This window comes from Stegostoma tigrinum, chromosome 29 (genome assembly GCF_030684315.1).
Source record: "Stegostoma tigrinum isolate sSteTig4 chromosome 29, sSteTig4.hap1, whole genome shotgun sequence".
NCBI classification, from domain to species: Eukaryota; Metazoa; Chordata; class Chondrichthyes; order Orectolobiformes; family Stegostomatidae; genus Stegostoma; species Stegostoma tigrinum.
The window spans coordinates 36,552,130-36,568,310 of NC_081382.1; the positions used below are offsets into that span (position 1 = coordinate 36,552,130).

At 40.1% G+C, this 16,181-nt stretch overlaps 1 protein-coding gene across 2 annotated transcripts in view; it reads right to left on the bottom strand.

Annotated features, from left to right (window-relative positions):
• cfap157 (cilia and flagella associated protein 157) overlaps nt 1-16,181 on the bottom strand; it is a 71,036-nt gene that overhangs the window by 29,866 nt on the left and 24,989 nt on the right. Inside the window, exons 7-9 of one of the 2 annotated variants that reach the window (XM_048558681.2) lie at nt 12,376-12,590; nt 10,244-10,445; nt 2,303-2,542 (exon numbers count right to left, since the gene is read on the bottom strand). In XM_048558681.2, coding sequence (XP_048414638.1) covers nt 2,444-2,542; nt 10,244-10,445; nt 12,376-12,590 — 516 coding nt within the window. In that variant the 3' untranslated portion in view covers nt 2,303-2,443. Of the gene's footprint in view, nt 1-2,302; nt 2,543-10,243; nt 10,446-12,375; nt 12,591-16,181 lie in introns of those variants that run through there. The other variant, XM_059638385.1, reaches the window with a different exon arrangement.

A 16,181-nucleotide genomic window follows, 5' to 3' on the forward strand; every position in this document is an offset into this window, starting at 1 on the left:
GGACAGGATACTAGAAGCAGGTCACTTTTTTTTCCCTAAAGTGTCAGAGGCTGAAGGGTGATCTAACGGCAGTTTATAAAATAATGAGAGGCATGGAGAAAGTGAATAGCCGAGGTCTTTTTTCCAAGGAGTCCAACATAGAGGATATTAGGTTTAAGGTGACAGTAAAAAGATTTAGAAGGGACTTGAAGGCCATCTTTGTCGTGTAGAGGGTGTGTGTGTTTGGAAAGAGCTGCCAGAGGAGATGGTGGAGGCCAGTACAATTACGACATTTAAAAGGCATCTGGATGGGTACATGAATTGGAAGGGTTTAGAGGGATGTGAGCCAAATGCTGGCAAAGGGAACTGAATTAGCTTAGGATATCTGGTCAGCATTGGACTAAACAGTATGTTTCTGTGCTGTATGACTCTATTTCTCTGGCAGTCATAAAACCCAGGGAAGTGACCTCCAGCAAACAAGTTGAGCAATGAGCTGAAGCCATGTGGTTACCAATAAATGCTGTGTTAAGAAAAGGTTCTAATGTTCAAAGTGAATTTTTTAAAAAATTGCGCAGAACTTGAAATAAATCATAATCCGTCAAAACGTAAATCAAGTATTATGGGAACCTTCATAATAACTCAAAATAACAAAATTGACCCAGATCGTATTGCTACCCAATATCCACACATGAATGCTTCCATATGGTAAAGCTACCAAATACCTCAGAACATAGAGGATTGCTAGACCAAAATAAAAAATAACTCTAGGTCTATTTAGTTTGACTTCTATCACTGACACATCAGAAATGGAATTGACTAATAATGGCAATTAATTTCTATGAACTATTATGACACAAGAAAATTTCTAGTTACGGAAATCTTTTGAGAACTAGTGTTACATTAACCAAAATGCTGCCAAATCTACATTTACATTTTATTTGAAAGTTATCTGCCCAAGGTTACTACACATTCCATGTCAAATACTATACTCCAAAATATTACTTCTGAAAGAAACGTGTAATTTCTCATTTAAGTGAATGAACATTAAATGTCTCCACCATCTCCCTCAGGTGCCACAGGTTTCTCAATGAAATATGTTTTCTACAGATTAGTTTTGAATTTAACCACTCTTTAAATCAGGCCATGTCCTCTGGCTCTGGACAAAATTGAACAGCTTATCGAAAACTAAATTCTCTAAGCCTTTTACCATCATAATAACAGCCAATGTGCTACCTTTCAGCCATCTTTCCTTTTGGAATACATCTAACGTATACAATTGCTCATCAGTAGCCAACCACCCCATTCAGGATTTAAAAATCATGGCTAGTCTCTTCTGAATTTATAGCTGTAAGATCTTGACTTGATTTTTCTTATCTTCAGTGTGAAGATCCTGAGTTCAGTTGCAGCAGCAGTATTACCACTATGTACAGAGATTGGATTGAGGATAGAATTGAGTTTAGCATATGATCCGCATGCACTCAGTTTTGAGCTGGCAAGTAAACAGTGCCTTCCTAAACGTGGAACTGTATGGCAGTCAGTATTGACAGTTCAGGGTGCAGATAAAATTAGTGGGAATTAAAAGAACAGATGCTGGTGTCTTCTGAACTGATGATGTAGACCTCTCTCTGCTATCAGTTCACCTCTTTCTGAAGCAACTTCAGACATTTCACTACATTAGAGATGCTGAATAAATGTGTTTGGTTATGACAGGGAGGAATAGTTCCTGAAATTTAAGTAGTCTGGAGGGAGTTCCGAAGGGACAGATAGAATAGCAACCTCACAGGAACTGTATGGGACCTGAAAAAGCACTGTGATATCACCTGGCCCAAACAGGATATGAAAATAAAACACATTCCTCTTCTGGGCATGGAGTCTCTTCCCGCTAGGTTAACTTGTTCAATGCAGGTCTCCAATTAAAATAGCAAGTCAGGGACAAATGACATCAGAGCATGATCTTGTAAGTTAAAAGAGGCTCCCTGATGGCTTCCAATATGTGTTTCCTGATTCAGGTCAGAACAGATTTAGATTGGAACACCTTGCTCCAGCAGAATCATACCATCACTGAGGTGTCTTAAAAGCCCATCTTGCAAGTTTCTGCAAGGCAGGGAGGTTTGAAATCGCCTTTTCTACGAGTAATCCATCTATTAGACACGCAATCCATCATCGGCCCCACGCCTGATTGTGGAACGGCTTATTGAAGCCAATACGCAATGAAATAAGAGACCCCAAAAGAATGAATGGCTGACTTCTAAATTACAATTTGAATAAATTCCTTAAAGTCAATCATTGTAACTGTTGCCTCAAAGATCACAAGAGTGAATAATTCTTTTTTTAAAAATGCAACTTTATTAATTATTTTCAATTATCTAAATCATGGACAAAGAACGATAAATTGAGCGCAAATACTATTTAATTGTTAGTCTAAATAAGCTTAGCTGTAAAAGTTACTGATGATTACAAAAGTCTAACTAGTTTGGTTGCAAACTTGGTCTTGAAGGCAGCACGCCACAGCAATTTTGGGCAGAATCGAGGCCTGCATTCCCTGATCTGCAGGAGGTGAATCCTACAAATAACAAGGGGAAAAAAAAATTACGTTGAAAAACCATAATGCAAAGCAAAGTCCCTCGGTCCAGGACATCACCATAGCCCAGCCTGAGGACTGAAACTTAAAGTCATCCCATCTCATCACCATTTGTAACTTCTCAGGTTTAAAGGCTTCTTGGTCAGCTATTAGGGCTAGCATTTATCGAATAGTATCTTATATTTGTGAAAATTCTTTCATGAGATATGGGTGAACTGTCAGCAAGGTCAGCATTGGTTGTCCACCCCTAATTACTCTTGAATGGAGTACTTTGTTCGAGTTAATTCAGGCAATTAAGAGTCAACCACATGGACTCCATCCTAGAGTCTGAAAATAGACACATCTAATGAGGAAATAGATATGTTTGTAATACTTTTCCAGAATTCCCTAGATTCAGGAAAGGTTCCATCAGAACAAAAAATAACAGTATAATCCCTCTATTCAAATAGGGAGGGAAGGAAAAAAAAACAGAAAACCAGAAGCCAATTAGCTTGACAATTGTATAGCAAAGTTGTTAGAATTGATCATTAAAAAGGCGGAGGCTGCCTAATTAGAAAAACTCGAGGTAATTGGTAACAGCATGTTTTTGCAAAGGGGAATATCATGTTTAACCAACTTATTAGACTTATCTGAAAGGGAAACATGCTGGGGATAAAGGAGAGCCTGTAGATTTACTTTGTTTAGATTTGATAAAAAGGCATTTGATAAGGTGCCATATCAACAGTTATTGCGAAAAATAAAAGTGCAGAGTATAAGAGGTAATATATTAGCCTAGCGAGATAGCTGGCCACCAGAAAAAAGTATGCATAAATTGTTTTTTGTCTGATTGACAAGAGGCGACAAGTGGAGCCCCACAGGGGCCTGTGCTGGGACTCCTATTGTTTACAATTTATATCAATGACTTAGATGATGGGAGTGAAGGTGTGGTAGCTAAATTTGCAGATGACACATCAGATTGGTAGAAAAATTCGTTGTGAAGAGATGAACTTGCAGATGTTATTGATAGGTTGAGCAAGTGATCAAAAAGCTGATAGGTGGAGTGTAATGTGAAGATGTTCTCTTTGGCAGGAAGAATGAAAAACCAGAATATTACCTAAAGTGAGAACGGAAATCCAAGATACAGAGGGATGTAGGTATTCTAACTCATGAGTCATAAAAAAAAACTACACGGGGATAGCATGTAATCAAGAAGGCTGATGGAATGCTATCCTTTATTTTGAGAAGAATTGAATGGAAAACTAAAGATGTTTCGGAGTTGGTAGAAACTGCAGATGCTGGAGAATCTGAGGATAACAAGGTGTAGAGCTGGATGAACATAGTAGGCCAAGCAACATCAGAGGAGCAGGAAGGCTGACATTTCAGGCCTAGACCCTTCTTCAGAAAGGTCTAGGCCTGAAATGTCAGCCTTCCTGCTCCTCTGATGCTGCTTGGCCTGCTGTGTTTATCCAGCTCTACAACTTGTTATCTCAAAATAAAGATGTGATTGCTTTAGTTATACAGAGCACTGGTGAAACTCCATATTGAGTATTGTGGAAGTCCTCAACAACTTCTCTTTCAATTCTTCCCACTTCCTACAGACAAGGGGGCTAGCCATGGGTACCTGCATGGGCCCAAGCTATGTCTGCCTCTTTGTAGGTTACGTGAAACAGTCCCTCTTCCATACCTACACTGGCGCTAAACACCACCTCTTCCTCCGTTACATTGATGATTGTATGGGCACTGCCTGATGCTCCCACGAGGAGCTCGAACAGTTCATCCACTTCACCAACACCTTCCACCCCAACCTTAAGTTCACCTGGACTATCTCTAATACCTCCCTCACCTTCCTGGACCTCTCTGTCTCCATCTCAGGCAACCACCTAGAAACCAACATCCATTTCAAGCCCACCGACTCCCACAGCTACCTAGAATACACCCCTTCCACCCACCTTCCTGCAAACATGCCATCCCCTATTCCCAATTCCTTCACCTTCGCCGCATCTGCTCCCAGGATGAGGCATTCCACTCCTGTACATCTCAAATGTTCTCGTTTTTCAAGGATCGCAACTTTCCCCCCCGAAGTGGTCGAGAACGCCCTCAACCATGTCTCCCGCATTTCCCGCAACTCATCCCTCTTACCCCCTCCCCGCAATAACAACCAAAACAGAATCCCCCTCATCCTCACGTACCACCCCACCAACCTCCGGATCCAACACATCATCATCCGACACTTCCACCATCTGCAAACTGACCCCACCACCAAAGACATTTTTCCCTCCCCATCCTTGTCTGCTTTCCAGAGGGTCCACTCTCTCTGTGACTCCCTTGTCTGCTCCACACTCCCCTCCAGCCCCACCTCACCCAGCACTTTTCCCTGCAACCACAGGAAGTGCTACACCTGACCCTACACCTCCTCCCTCACCACCATCCCAGGTCTCAAGAAGACTTTCCGCCAATGTGGTATACATCCGCTGTACACGGTGTGGCTTCCTCTACATCGGGGAAACCAAGCAGAGACTTGGGGACCGCTCTGCAGAACACCTACACTCGGTTCGCAATAAACAACTGCACCTCCCAGTCGCGAACCATTTCAACTCCCCCTCCCATTCCTTAGACGACATGTCCATCCTGGGCTTCCTGCAGTGCCACAACAATGCCACCCAAAGGTTGCAGGAACAGCAACTCATATTCTGCTTGGGAGCCCTGCAGCCCAATGGTATCAATATGGATTTCACAAGCTTCAAAATCTCCCGTCCCCCCACAGCTCATCCCCACCTCCCTAACGTGTTCTTCCTCTCACTTATCCCCTCCTCCCACCTCAAGCCCCACCTCCATTTCCTACCTACTAACCTCATCCCGACCCCTTGACCTGTCGGTCCTTGCCTGGACTGACCTATCTCCTCTCTCACTTTTACTGGCTCCATCCCCGCCTCTTTAATTTGTCTGTCTCCTCTCCACCTATCATCTCCTCTTTCCATCTTCAATCCGCCTCCACCTCTCTCCCTATTTATTTCAGAACCCTCTTCCCCTCCCTATTTCTGATGAAGGGTTTAGGCCCAAAGCTTCAGCTTTTGTGCTCCTAAGCCTGCTGTGTTCATCGAGCTCTACACTTTGTTATCTCGATTGAGTATTGTGTGTAGTTTTGGCCTCTATTTAAGGAAGTGTGTAAAATGCATTGGAGGCAGTTCAGACAATGTTTACTAGATTGACAGCTGGAATGAATGAGTTGTCTTATGAGAAGAGATTTGACAGGCTGGGCTTGTTTCCACTTGACTTTAGAAGAGTGAGGGATGACTTGATTGAAATGTATAATATCCTGAATGATCTTGACAAGGTAGATGTGGAAAGGATGTTTCCTCTGGTGGTCAAGTCCAGAGCCACAGGGCACTTGATTAAAATTAGGGATTAGTCTTTTAGGACAGAAGTAAGGAGATTTTTTTTTTCTCCTGGAGGGTTGTACGACTCTGGAACTTTTGCACCTCAAAAATATGGAAACTGTTTTCTTTAAATACTTTTTAAGGAAGATGTGGATAGATTCTTGTTAGACAAGGGAATCAAAGATTATTGGAGGCAGATGATAATGTGGAATTCAAAACACACACAGATTGGCCATTATCTTATTGAATGGTGGAGCTGGCCCAAGGGCTGAATAGCCTGCTCTCGGTTTGTATGTTAACGTTGCTCTCAGACTTGACCCATATGTAGGCCAGACCAGGCAAGGATGACAGATTTTCTTTCCTAAAGGGCATCAGATGTGTTTTTACATCAATCAATTGTGGATGCATAGCACCAGTTAAAACACTTGCTTCATATTTCAGATTTAATTATTCACTGAATTTGCAATCATTGGATTTGATCCAGGCTCCCCCAGACTATTAGTCCAGGCCTCTCAATTACTAATCCAGTGACAATACCACAACACCACTGCCTACGTTATTAAACAGACAATGGCTCAATAAGAGCAACAGAGGACAAAAAATTGCCAATGAAGGGAGAATAAAAAACTGGAACAGAATGAGGTGAATCAGAACGATATGCTGATTAAATGATGCAAAGTGCAGCATTTGGAAGGTTAAAGGTTACAATGAATACTTTTTTCTGTGAATCATTGCAACAAATTCCATGTTACTTTAAGTTAGTACAGAGTTCTAGAAAAAGCTTTTAGCTTAATGAATTGTTGTGCTGGAGGATACAACTTCTATTTCATACAACTTTTGTCTGAATCAAGCACCAAAGGTAAGATTTAGCAGTCAAATGTGGAGGTATAGTTAATATTGCACCTTAATTCCAAGCACATTTGACTGCACCAGTGTGATATCTTTATATTTCCCATAACAGCCACTCTGCAGTGTCACTTGGTGAGACTGAAAGGCAGTATTGCGCTGTAGACCCATACGTTCCATAGAATCATAAAATGATACAGCACATTCTTCTCTTATAGCACTGTAAATAAATGTTTTTATTTTAAGTATGTATTTAATTCCCTTTAGTGTTAGCACTGAATTTGTCACACTACTCTTTCAGATCATGACTTGCTGGGCAGCAGAATGTTTCCTCATGCCCCTCTTTTCCTTTGCCAGACACGATCAATCTGCATCCTTGGGTTTCTGACCTATCCACTACTGAAACAACTTATTTATATCTTCAAAACAATTTGTGATTTTGAACACCTCTAGCAAATATCCCTTTATCCTGGCTTGGTTCAGGTTATTGACCTGAAACATTAATGCTATTCCTCTCCACAGATGCTGCCTGACCTACAAAATATTTCCAGCAATTTTTTTGCTTTTACTCCTCCCAACCCTCTCTCTCTCTCTCCAAGGCAAACAACTCCAGCATCTGCAATCGCTACACCTAACTGTCCCTTGCTGTGACTGTAACCAGATCAGCCAGCTGGATCACATAGAATATGAGTTCCCTGGTTGGAGAATTTATCAGATTAACAGCCCCAGTCAGGGAGGCCTGGCTGACATTAAAAAATATCATTTATTCCAAAATGATTTATTTATAAACAATTTAATTTAAATGTTGCCATTTGCCATAGTGAGATTTGAACTTGTACGGCCAGCGATTTAGTCAAGGTCTCTGATTTACTCGTCCAACAATGCTACTACTAACTTTACTACTTCCATAAAATTGCTCATCTCACAACTTAATGTTTAGAACAGGCATGGATAAGGTGAATAGCAAAGGTCTTTTCCTTAGGGTAGGGGAATTCAAAATTAGAGGGCATATTTTTAAGGTGAGAGGAGAAAGATTTAGAAGTGTCTGAGGGGCAATTTTTTCACACAGAAGCTGCTTCAATGGAATAAACTGCCAAAGGAAGCGATAGATGCAGGTACAATTACAACATTTAAAAGACATTTGGACAGGTACTGAAACAGGAAAGGTTTAGAGGAATATGGGCCAAACACAGGCAAATGGAACTAGTTTAGTTTTGGAAACTTGGTTGGCATGGACGAGTTGAACCAAAGGGTCTGTTTCCATGCTGTATGGCTCTATGATTCTAAAAGCATTGAATGTCAGAGATACTGACACTCTGGTACATAACTCTATATACGGCACAATCAGGACTGTTCATTTGTAAACAATGGGTGACTTGGTGATGGGATACCAGCCTCCATAGAGAATCTTGGCAGTATTTTGGTAATTCTCTCCTACACCTTCCCCAAGCATCCTTCCTAAAGGATGGTAGCCAGAATTGAACGCAATATTCCAGCAGAGGCCTGAGAAGTGTTTTTAAAAGGTTTAGCACAATTTCTTTGGTGTTGTTTTCTATTCTTCTTAATTAATGAAGCCAAGAATCTCATTTCCTAAAACAGCCTTCTTAGTTTCAATACCTTCAATGTATGGTGAACATACACCCACAGTGTCTGCACTCTCTCTAAAATTGTATCATTTATTTTGTATTGCCACTCCTCATTCTTTCAAACATATACTGTTTCACAGAATCCCTACAGTGTGAAAGCAAGCCATTCGGCCCATTCAGGCCACACCAACCCTCTGAAGAGCAGCCCACACTCCCCACCCCATAACCTTGCATATCCCTGGACACGATGGGCAATTTAGCATGGCCAATCCACTCCAACCTGCACATCTTTGGACTATAGGAGGAAACTGGAGCACCTGGAGGAAACCCATGCAGATATGGGGAGAATGTACGAACTCCACACAGACAGCTGCCTGAGAGTGGAATTTCACTAGGGTCCCTGGCACTGTGAGGTAGCACTGTGCCACTATGCTTCCCCTCTGCATCAAATTTAGTCCATCATTTTGACAGTCTGTGTCGTCCTGAAATCCGTTATTATTTATCTCACCATTTACTACTTTTGAGCTTTGTATTGTCTGCAAACATTGCTATTACACTTTGAATACCCAAAACAGATTCCACTACTGGTCCCAGTGCATTTTCATTCCAGGTTCCACTCTTGAATATCCTCCTTAGAAGTACTTTACTGGATTTTCTTTGGCTGACTCCCATCTTCTTTTTCCCAATTGATGGCTTCCATATCTAGGAGGCAAAATAAATGCTCTTCCAGACTCAGACATCTCTCTGTCATAAATCCCTGTAGGTGCTTATGATCAATCCCATATAGCATTTTTTTGTTTGGAATACTGTCTCGTCAATGATGCTCAGGACCTTACATAGGCAATGCTGATGGAAGACTTCCACTTCGCTGTTCTCTTGCATATCTTAGTTCATAGATTTCAGTTGATACTGCAATGGACATGTAAACTTGCAGTTTCATGGCTGCGATGTTGGGTATAGATGCACACATCATGTGAAAAGCTGATGTGGCTTTGCTAATTCTTAAATGGTCGTCAATCACCTCATCACCTTCCCTGTGGATGTTGCTTCCTGTTAGGGGAAGTGACTGACATCATTAATGTTCTGTTGCCCATGATAATGGAGGACACATGTTACTATCCAGTCATAATTGCTTTGATCCTCTCAGAGCTGATACGTAGACCAACTGTGGCACCACTACATTCAAGATGGAATGTTATATTTTGGAGGATAAACACTAATCTTCAGTGAGCAAGACAAAGTCATCTGTGAAATTCAGGCTGTCAACTGGTGGTGCTGCCACAGGATGCCAAATTCTGGATGCATCGTTGCATTCCTCATGCTGTGATCAATGACTGACTTATACTCAAATACCAACACTTTTATATTCTTTCCTCCACTCAGGAAAGTAACAGTTTATTAGTACCTCTGTTTACTCTTTCTTGGTATATTTTGTTTCCATGTTACCACTGACTTTTTAAACAAATGGGTCTCAAATTTGCTAATATGGCTGTCATCTGGTACTTAAAATATCCTTTGAAAGTCCACACAAACAGAATCTACTGGAATACCCTCATTGACCTCATGTTATTTTATGAAAGGTCTCAATCAAGTTAGTCAAGCATAATTTGCCTTTAAAAAAATCTATGATGTTAACCATTTATCAGTTCATACTTTAAAATGCCAAATTAACTTTGCCCTGGATCGCTGCCAAGCTTTTGCACCACCTACTGAGCCTGAGGCTGCTGGGTTTACCTCTCTCCTAAATTCTCAAACAGAGATTTGGCATATGTAGTCCTTCACTGCTTTGATACTGCCATTGGTACAGGCTGGAACTGAATGTGCACCCCAAAGATGGAAAGTTACTGTCAGATGAAGCAGGCTATAACCCACGGATATTTATTTTGGAGATTTACCTTAGGTAAACAAGTCATTTCGGTCGGTGCTGATTTGGCAAATGGTCTGATCAAACCAAAACGCGTTGTCTTAGACAGCTGGCCCACTTTCTCAGCAATGCTGGGAGACATTTGCTTGGGCCTGGGTACAAGACCCAGATCACCTACTTTATAATGTGGCAGAATGCCTGGTCCTTTGATGGCACCAGGGGCTGAAGGATAACTGTAGATAGAAAGGAATTGGTAAGTTAAGGCAAAAAGAATTGATACTGGTAGTGTTATGATCATGCGCAGTTTGCTGCCAGCTGAAAGATGCCTTACACAGCTACAAAGCTGTCATTAATACCAGACAGATACAGAAAACATTTGATAAAATACTAAGTCAAAAAAGCCAGAACATCATTGATTTGATTCCCACTTGTGCTGTGTTAGCTAATCTTAACTGGGGCAGTACTGCATACAAGACCCTTGTGCTCAGCTCTCTTCAGTATGTGAGTGGTACAGAATTTCAGATTCTGGGATTCCTTGGCTAAAGAACCTCCTAACACAGGACTAAATTCAATCTAACGCACTCAGTAAAGAAAAATAACCAAGGTTGATTCAGTGCTGGTTTGTGTGAATTGGATTTTAAATTGATAAAAATAAGAGGGCAAAGTGACAGTGCCCTGCTTGGTCCTATGTGTTTCCTGTCTGGCAATTTACGTTAAATCTCCCCATCACTCACTCAGGTCTAGAATGACTTATTGGATTAAGGATGGAACAAATCCCTTTATCCATATTTGGATTATATATCATCACTTTCAAGACGGGATGGATAACGCTGACATTGAAAAATAATCTAGTTAAAGTGTGCATTGACAACAGCAGTAATTATCTCAGATATGTCTTCAACTGCTGGGCTGGGAGGCTAACACAGTGGGAGATGGATTTCACAGTCAGTAGCCATGTAAGAGTGCTTGCCTCTGAAGAAACTGGCCCACAAAAAAGTAGCAATGAGTGCAGCGAAGAACCTCTCATTCCTGATGTCAGTTTGAATCTGGCATCAAGTCAAGGGGTCTCCAGACATTTATGAGCAGCAACGTCATCATGCTGGTATGCACCTAACCGCATTAAGTATTCTCACAGACACCAAAACCGAAAGATCAAACTCCCTTTATGCAAATTTTAAATGTTAGAAATAGTAATTAAATAATTGGAATTTTTAAATAAGGTTAAGATAGAAGTTAACACGGCATAAACATAAAAAATATACTTTTCGAAATAAATAATTTCTCATCATTACAAAGAAATGGCATATTGAACTAATATATACTCTTCCAGGCACAGTGAGGATGTTTAGCAGTAGTTATGAAATTAGCATATCATTAAAAACCCAGTTACCCCTCATGCTACGATATGCAACTTTTTCAAGGGTTTTTAACAATGACACCAATAGAAAAACAGTCGATGTTCTCACCAATTCAATGATTCCCAGTTGATTGCATTCAGAAGGGTCCATAATAGCACACCTTATCAGAGTACAGTCACTCAGTGCAACTTTTAGATTTTTGTTTTTAACAGCGTATGTGTGGATTCCACATGCTGTCAGTTTCAGAGGAGTAATTTTTAATCTTATATGCACAGAATAATAACATCTCATTGTAAACTGGAAGGCTGCACTTCTTCCTTAAATTCACTTAATATCAGCAATTAAAACATATAAAGTTGATTTTGTTTTTAAATTATTGCACTTGTATACTCCCTAATGTCTCATTTGATATTGTTAGTACCCAATGTGAAACCAAACGCCTTAATTTCCGTGTTAAACTAGCTGATCAAAGCTGAAGTAGGGCTACAACTAGTCTCAGTAACTCTGACTTCAGAAACTTACAAAAACATCATGCATGGTTCCAGTTCATAACTAAGTGATAATTCTTGCCAGAAACTACGTTAAGAGGCAAGTGAAGCCTGTTCAATTTTCCCAGATCAAGGTAAGACTGCATGATAGTGTGTTTCATGGTCTATACCAGCATGATCCAGGACGTTCAGGGAAACTGAACTAAAAATACATAGTGGAAATTAATTAGTACATTTTCCAAGTAACAAAATGTGGGCAGCAAGTTCTAACGAGTAAAAAAAAATGCTGTCCCTTATTTACTCATCATTTTACATACCTCCCCTGAGGACTTGGAAGTTTCTGTTCCAGGAGAGGCAGCTTGTCTTTAATAAACTCCCCCAGTGAAGGCCCAAGTCCGAGTACGGCTGCACTGTTTAGTAAGAGCAGTAATTTCTGCATCATTTGACTGCGCTGAGCATATAGCAGCTCCTCAGAATCTGTCTTCTCTTGATTGGTCATGGAAAAGGATTCGTCTGCACATTCCGTTTTGTCCTGCAGAGAAACAATACCGAAGAGTCAGAAAATGCTAAAGAATGTAGCAATTCCCAAATTTGGTAAAATTTATTTAGAACTTTAATCCTTAGACTGTTTGCAAATTAACATAATTATGTCAGAAGTCTAATAAAGAAATTCAAGTATTATATATTTCTAGTTAGCAGTGTTTTTAGAATTCATACAAGTTGCTTTTAAAGTAGTATGGATGAACCAGTTGTGTCACTATTCTCTGGAGGGAGGGGATTAATCTTATGAGTTACCAGAATGGCTGTGACAGGAACGGAAATAAGGGAGAGAAGGGTGCCATACCAGGTCACTAGGTTTAGAATGGAAATTAGACAAATTATAAAAAAAATCCTATGTGTCAAGGTCCATAACAAGTTGGACCTCACCTAATTGCAGCTAAATGTGCAAGAACTTGGCTTTGTGCTCACAGTAATGAACAAGCAGGATAAGCAATGGAACAAATCAGATACGGAAGAGAATAATGAATTACTCTTACGCCCCGATCAGTTTCAACAGTGAGCCTCTCAAAGACTTGTTCAATTACAGTTACTTTCAATTTCTAATCCAATATAGAGACACATTAAGGATTACAGTGAGTGAGGAAACATCTTAAGCGTTTTTTTAGAAAAGCCTTTGACAAGGTTCTGCATGGTACACTAATTAGTAAAGTAAGATCACATGGGATTCAGGGCGAGCTTGCCAATTAGATAAAAGAATTGGCTTGACAGTAGTACTGTTATGAAGCAGAAGTTGACTCCCCACTCTGATAACTAAAATTGAAACACCCAGAGAGGCTCGCCTCACCTCATAATCTGTTAAAAGTGTGAAAGTGGTTTAACCTGCCTCTCACCCCAAAATATGTTATAAAGGAATGGTTAACTAAACTGAAATCATTTCAAACACTCTATAATCAACAAGTAACAATGTATTTATCTAATTTTAACTGTGAACAAATTAACAGAAATACTAACAAAATGAGTAATTCCCTCTTACATAGTAACTATTTGTGAATGAAACTAAACCCTAATGGAATGCTGTTCCAATAAATACATGTCTGACTTACATAAACCAAAAATTTTTAGAAAATTAAAATTATATCTTTTGAAATTACAGGCAGGACACATTTCCAGAATGCTCTGTGCCTTCTCTGCTGATCCTCAAACACAAATGCCTTTCTCTGTCAAATTCTTGTGTCAGAAATGCCATTCTCCACTGACTTTGTGTATCAGCAATATTAGCTAAGGGTGCTGCTATACCTTTTGTTAGATGATGGTTATTCTGAGAGCTTAGAGAATTCTGTGAGAGCCAGTGATTTTCACTTTAGAGCCGATGGGGTATTAACTCTAGCAAATGGTAGTTGCTCTCACAGTGATTTTCAAATACCCTCTTCTTCTGTACCCTTGATGACTTATCAATTTCTTACACTAGGATTGGTCCTAGGTTGTCAAAACCATAAGATCTAAATTCAAAGATAACAAAGTGTGGAGCTGGAGGAAAACAGCAGGCCAGGCAGCATCAGAGGAACAGGAAAGTCGATGTTTCAGGTTGGGACCCTTCATTTTCCAGTGCCGCACACTATTATCTCTTACTCCAGCATCTACAGTTCTTGCTATCCCAGAGATTTAAATTCAATTGGTTTTTAGTCTCTAAGTGCCTATTTTAAATTAATTGGCTGATATTCAAACTGATCACCCAAACAACTACTGCCTGGACTGCTAACCACATAGCCCCCTGATATAAATGTTTCAATTTCAGGAACTCTCTATGCACCTGCTGCTTCTTGCAGACATTTGTTTTAAATCTCCAAATCTAGAAAAAAACCACATCATCTTTAAAGAAACCACACATTCTTCTCCCCTATCATTTTGCAAACATCAAATTCTAACATCCTGCCTTCCAATCCACAAGTACTCTATCAACTTCGCAACTGTGTACAGAGAATGGTGATGAAGGATTGTCTTTTGGACTGAGGCCTGTAACCAGTGGTGTTCTACATGGATTGACACGGAGTCATCTGTAGTTTCTCATTTATGTAACTGAGAATTTAGGAGGCACAGTTCGTAAGTTTGCGCATGATACCAAAGTTGGTAGTGCAGTGACAATGAAGAAGGTTATCTAAGATCACAAAAAGATATTGATCAATTGGGCCAATGAGCTGAGGAGTGACATATGGACTTTAATTTGGATAAAAACAACATAATACATCTTGGTGAGACAAACAAGGGCAGAACTTATACAGTTAAAGTAGGGCCCTAGGTAGTCTTGTTGAACAGACAGACCAAGGATTCCAAGGAAGTTGAATTGCAGACAGATAAGGTGGTTAAGAAGGTGTTTCACATGCTTGCCTTCAGTACTCAGACCACTGAGTATTGGAGTTGGGAATGTCATGTTGAGGTTGTACAGGATATTGGTTAGGCCACTTTTGGAGTACTGTGTACAGTTCTGTCACCCTTCTATAGGAAGGAAAATATTAAATTGGAGAGAAAAGATTTACAAGGATATAGAGTTTGAGTTATAAGGAGAGTCTGGATAGGCTGGGACTTTTTTCACTCAAGTATAGGAGGTTGAGGGGTGATCTTTTTGACATTTATAAAATTATGAAGGTCATAGACAAGGTGAATAGCGAAAGTCTTTTTCCTATGCTGGGGGAGTTCAAAACTAGGGTGCACGTTTTTAAGGTGAAAGGAGAAAGATTTAAAAGGGACTTGAGGGGCAACGTTTTCATACAGAGAGTGGTTCATAAGTGGAACGACCTGCCAGAGGAAGTGGTAGATGCAGGTACAGCTACAACATTTAAAAGACTATCGGACAGTTACATGAATAGGAAAAATTTAGAGGGAGCATGGGCCAAACACAGGCAGCTGGGACTAGTTTGGTTAAGGACAAGATGCAAAAAGAAGGCTTCTTGGGTTCAGAAGACAGAGGGGCGATAAAATCAATCATTAAATTTCAATTCTGGGTTTGAATGAGGAGGTCCAGACAAACTGTTTCATATGGTAGGAGAACCCAGAAAAAGAAAGCTTAATCTTAAAAGTTTATGGTTAGTATTATTTCTGGCTAAAAGATCACAATTAAGAAAACAGGGAAAATGCCAAATAGCCAAGCTTACACATACTGTTTTGAAATAAAAAGTAAACATAAGAGTGGCATAGTACTTTTTATTAACTGTAGAATGCAGGCCTCTGATGCAGCTTACCAGAGAGAATACCCTTTTAACCCCTTCACATAAACAGTCAGAGTGAAGCAAAGAACTGAAATCCACTAAGGTTGTTCTTGGATTGTTTGGACAGGAACAATATAAAAAACTGATTCCCTTAAAGAGGCTCCTCAACAAACAAACCTCATGATAAATCTTCTAACAGTCTAGAATACAAGCGTCTGTGTGTTACTGTTTACCCCTATCCAGAATGGTTCCTTAATATAGGGAGACAACTAGACGGAAATTAAACTCATATATACATGCAATGCAGAGAAATACTAATGGGAACACAACAAACTGGATCCTGTATAGAGTGACATAAAATAGAAGAGAAAGTTCCTTCCACAAAATTACTACTAGTACCAAGCTTTGTGGCTCAGATG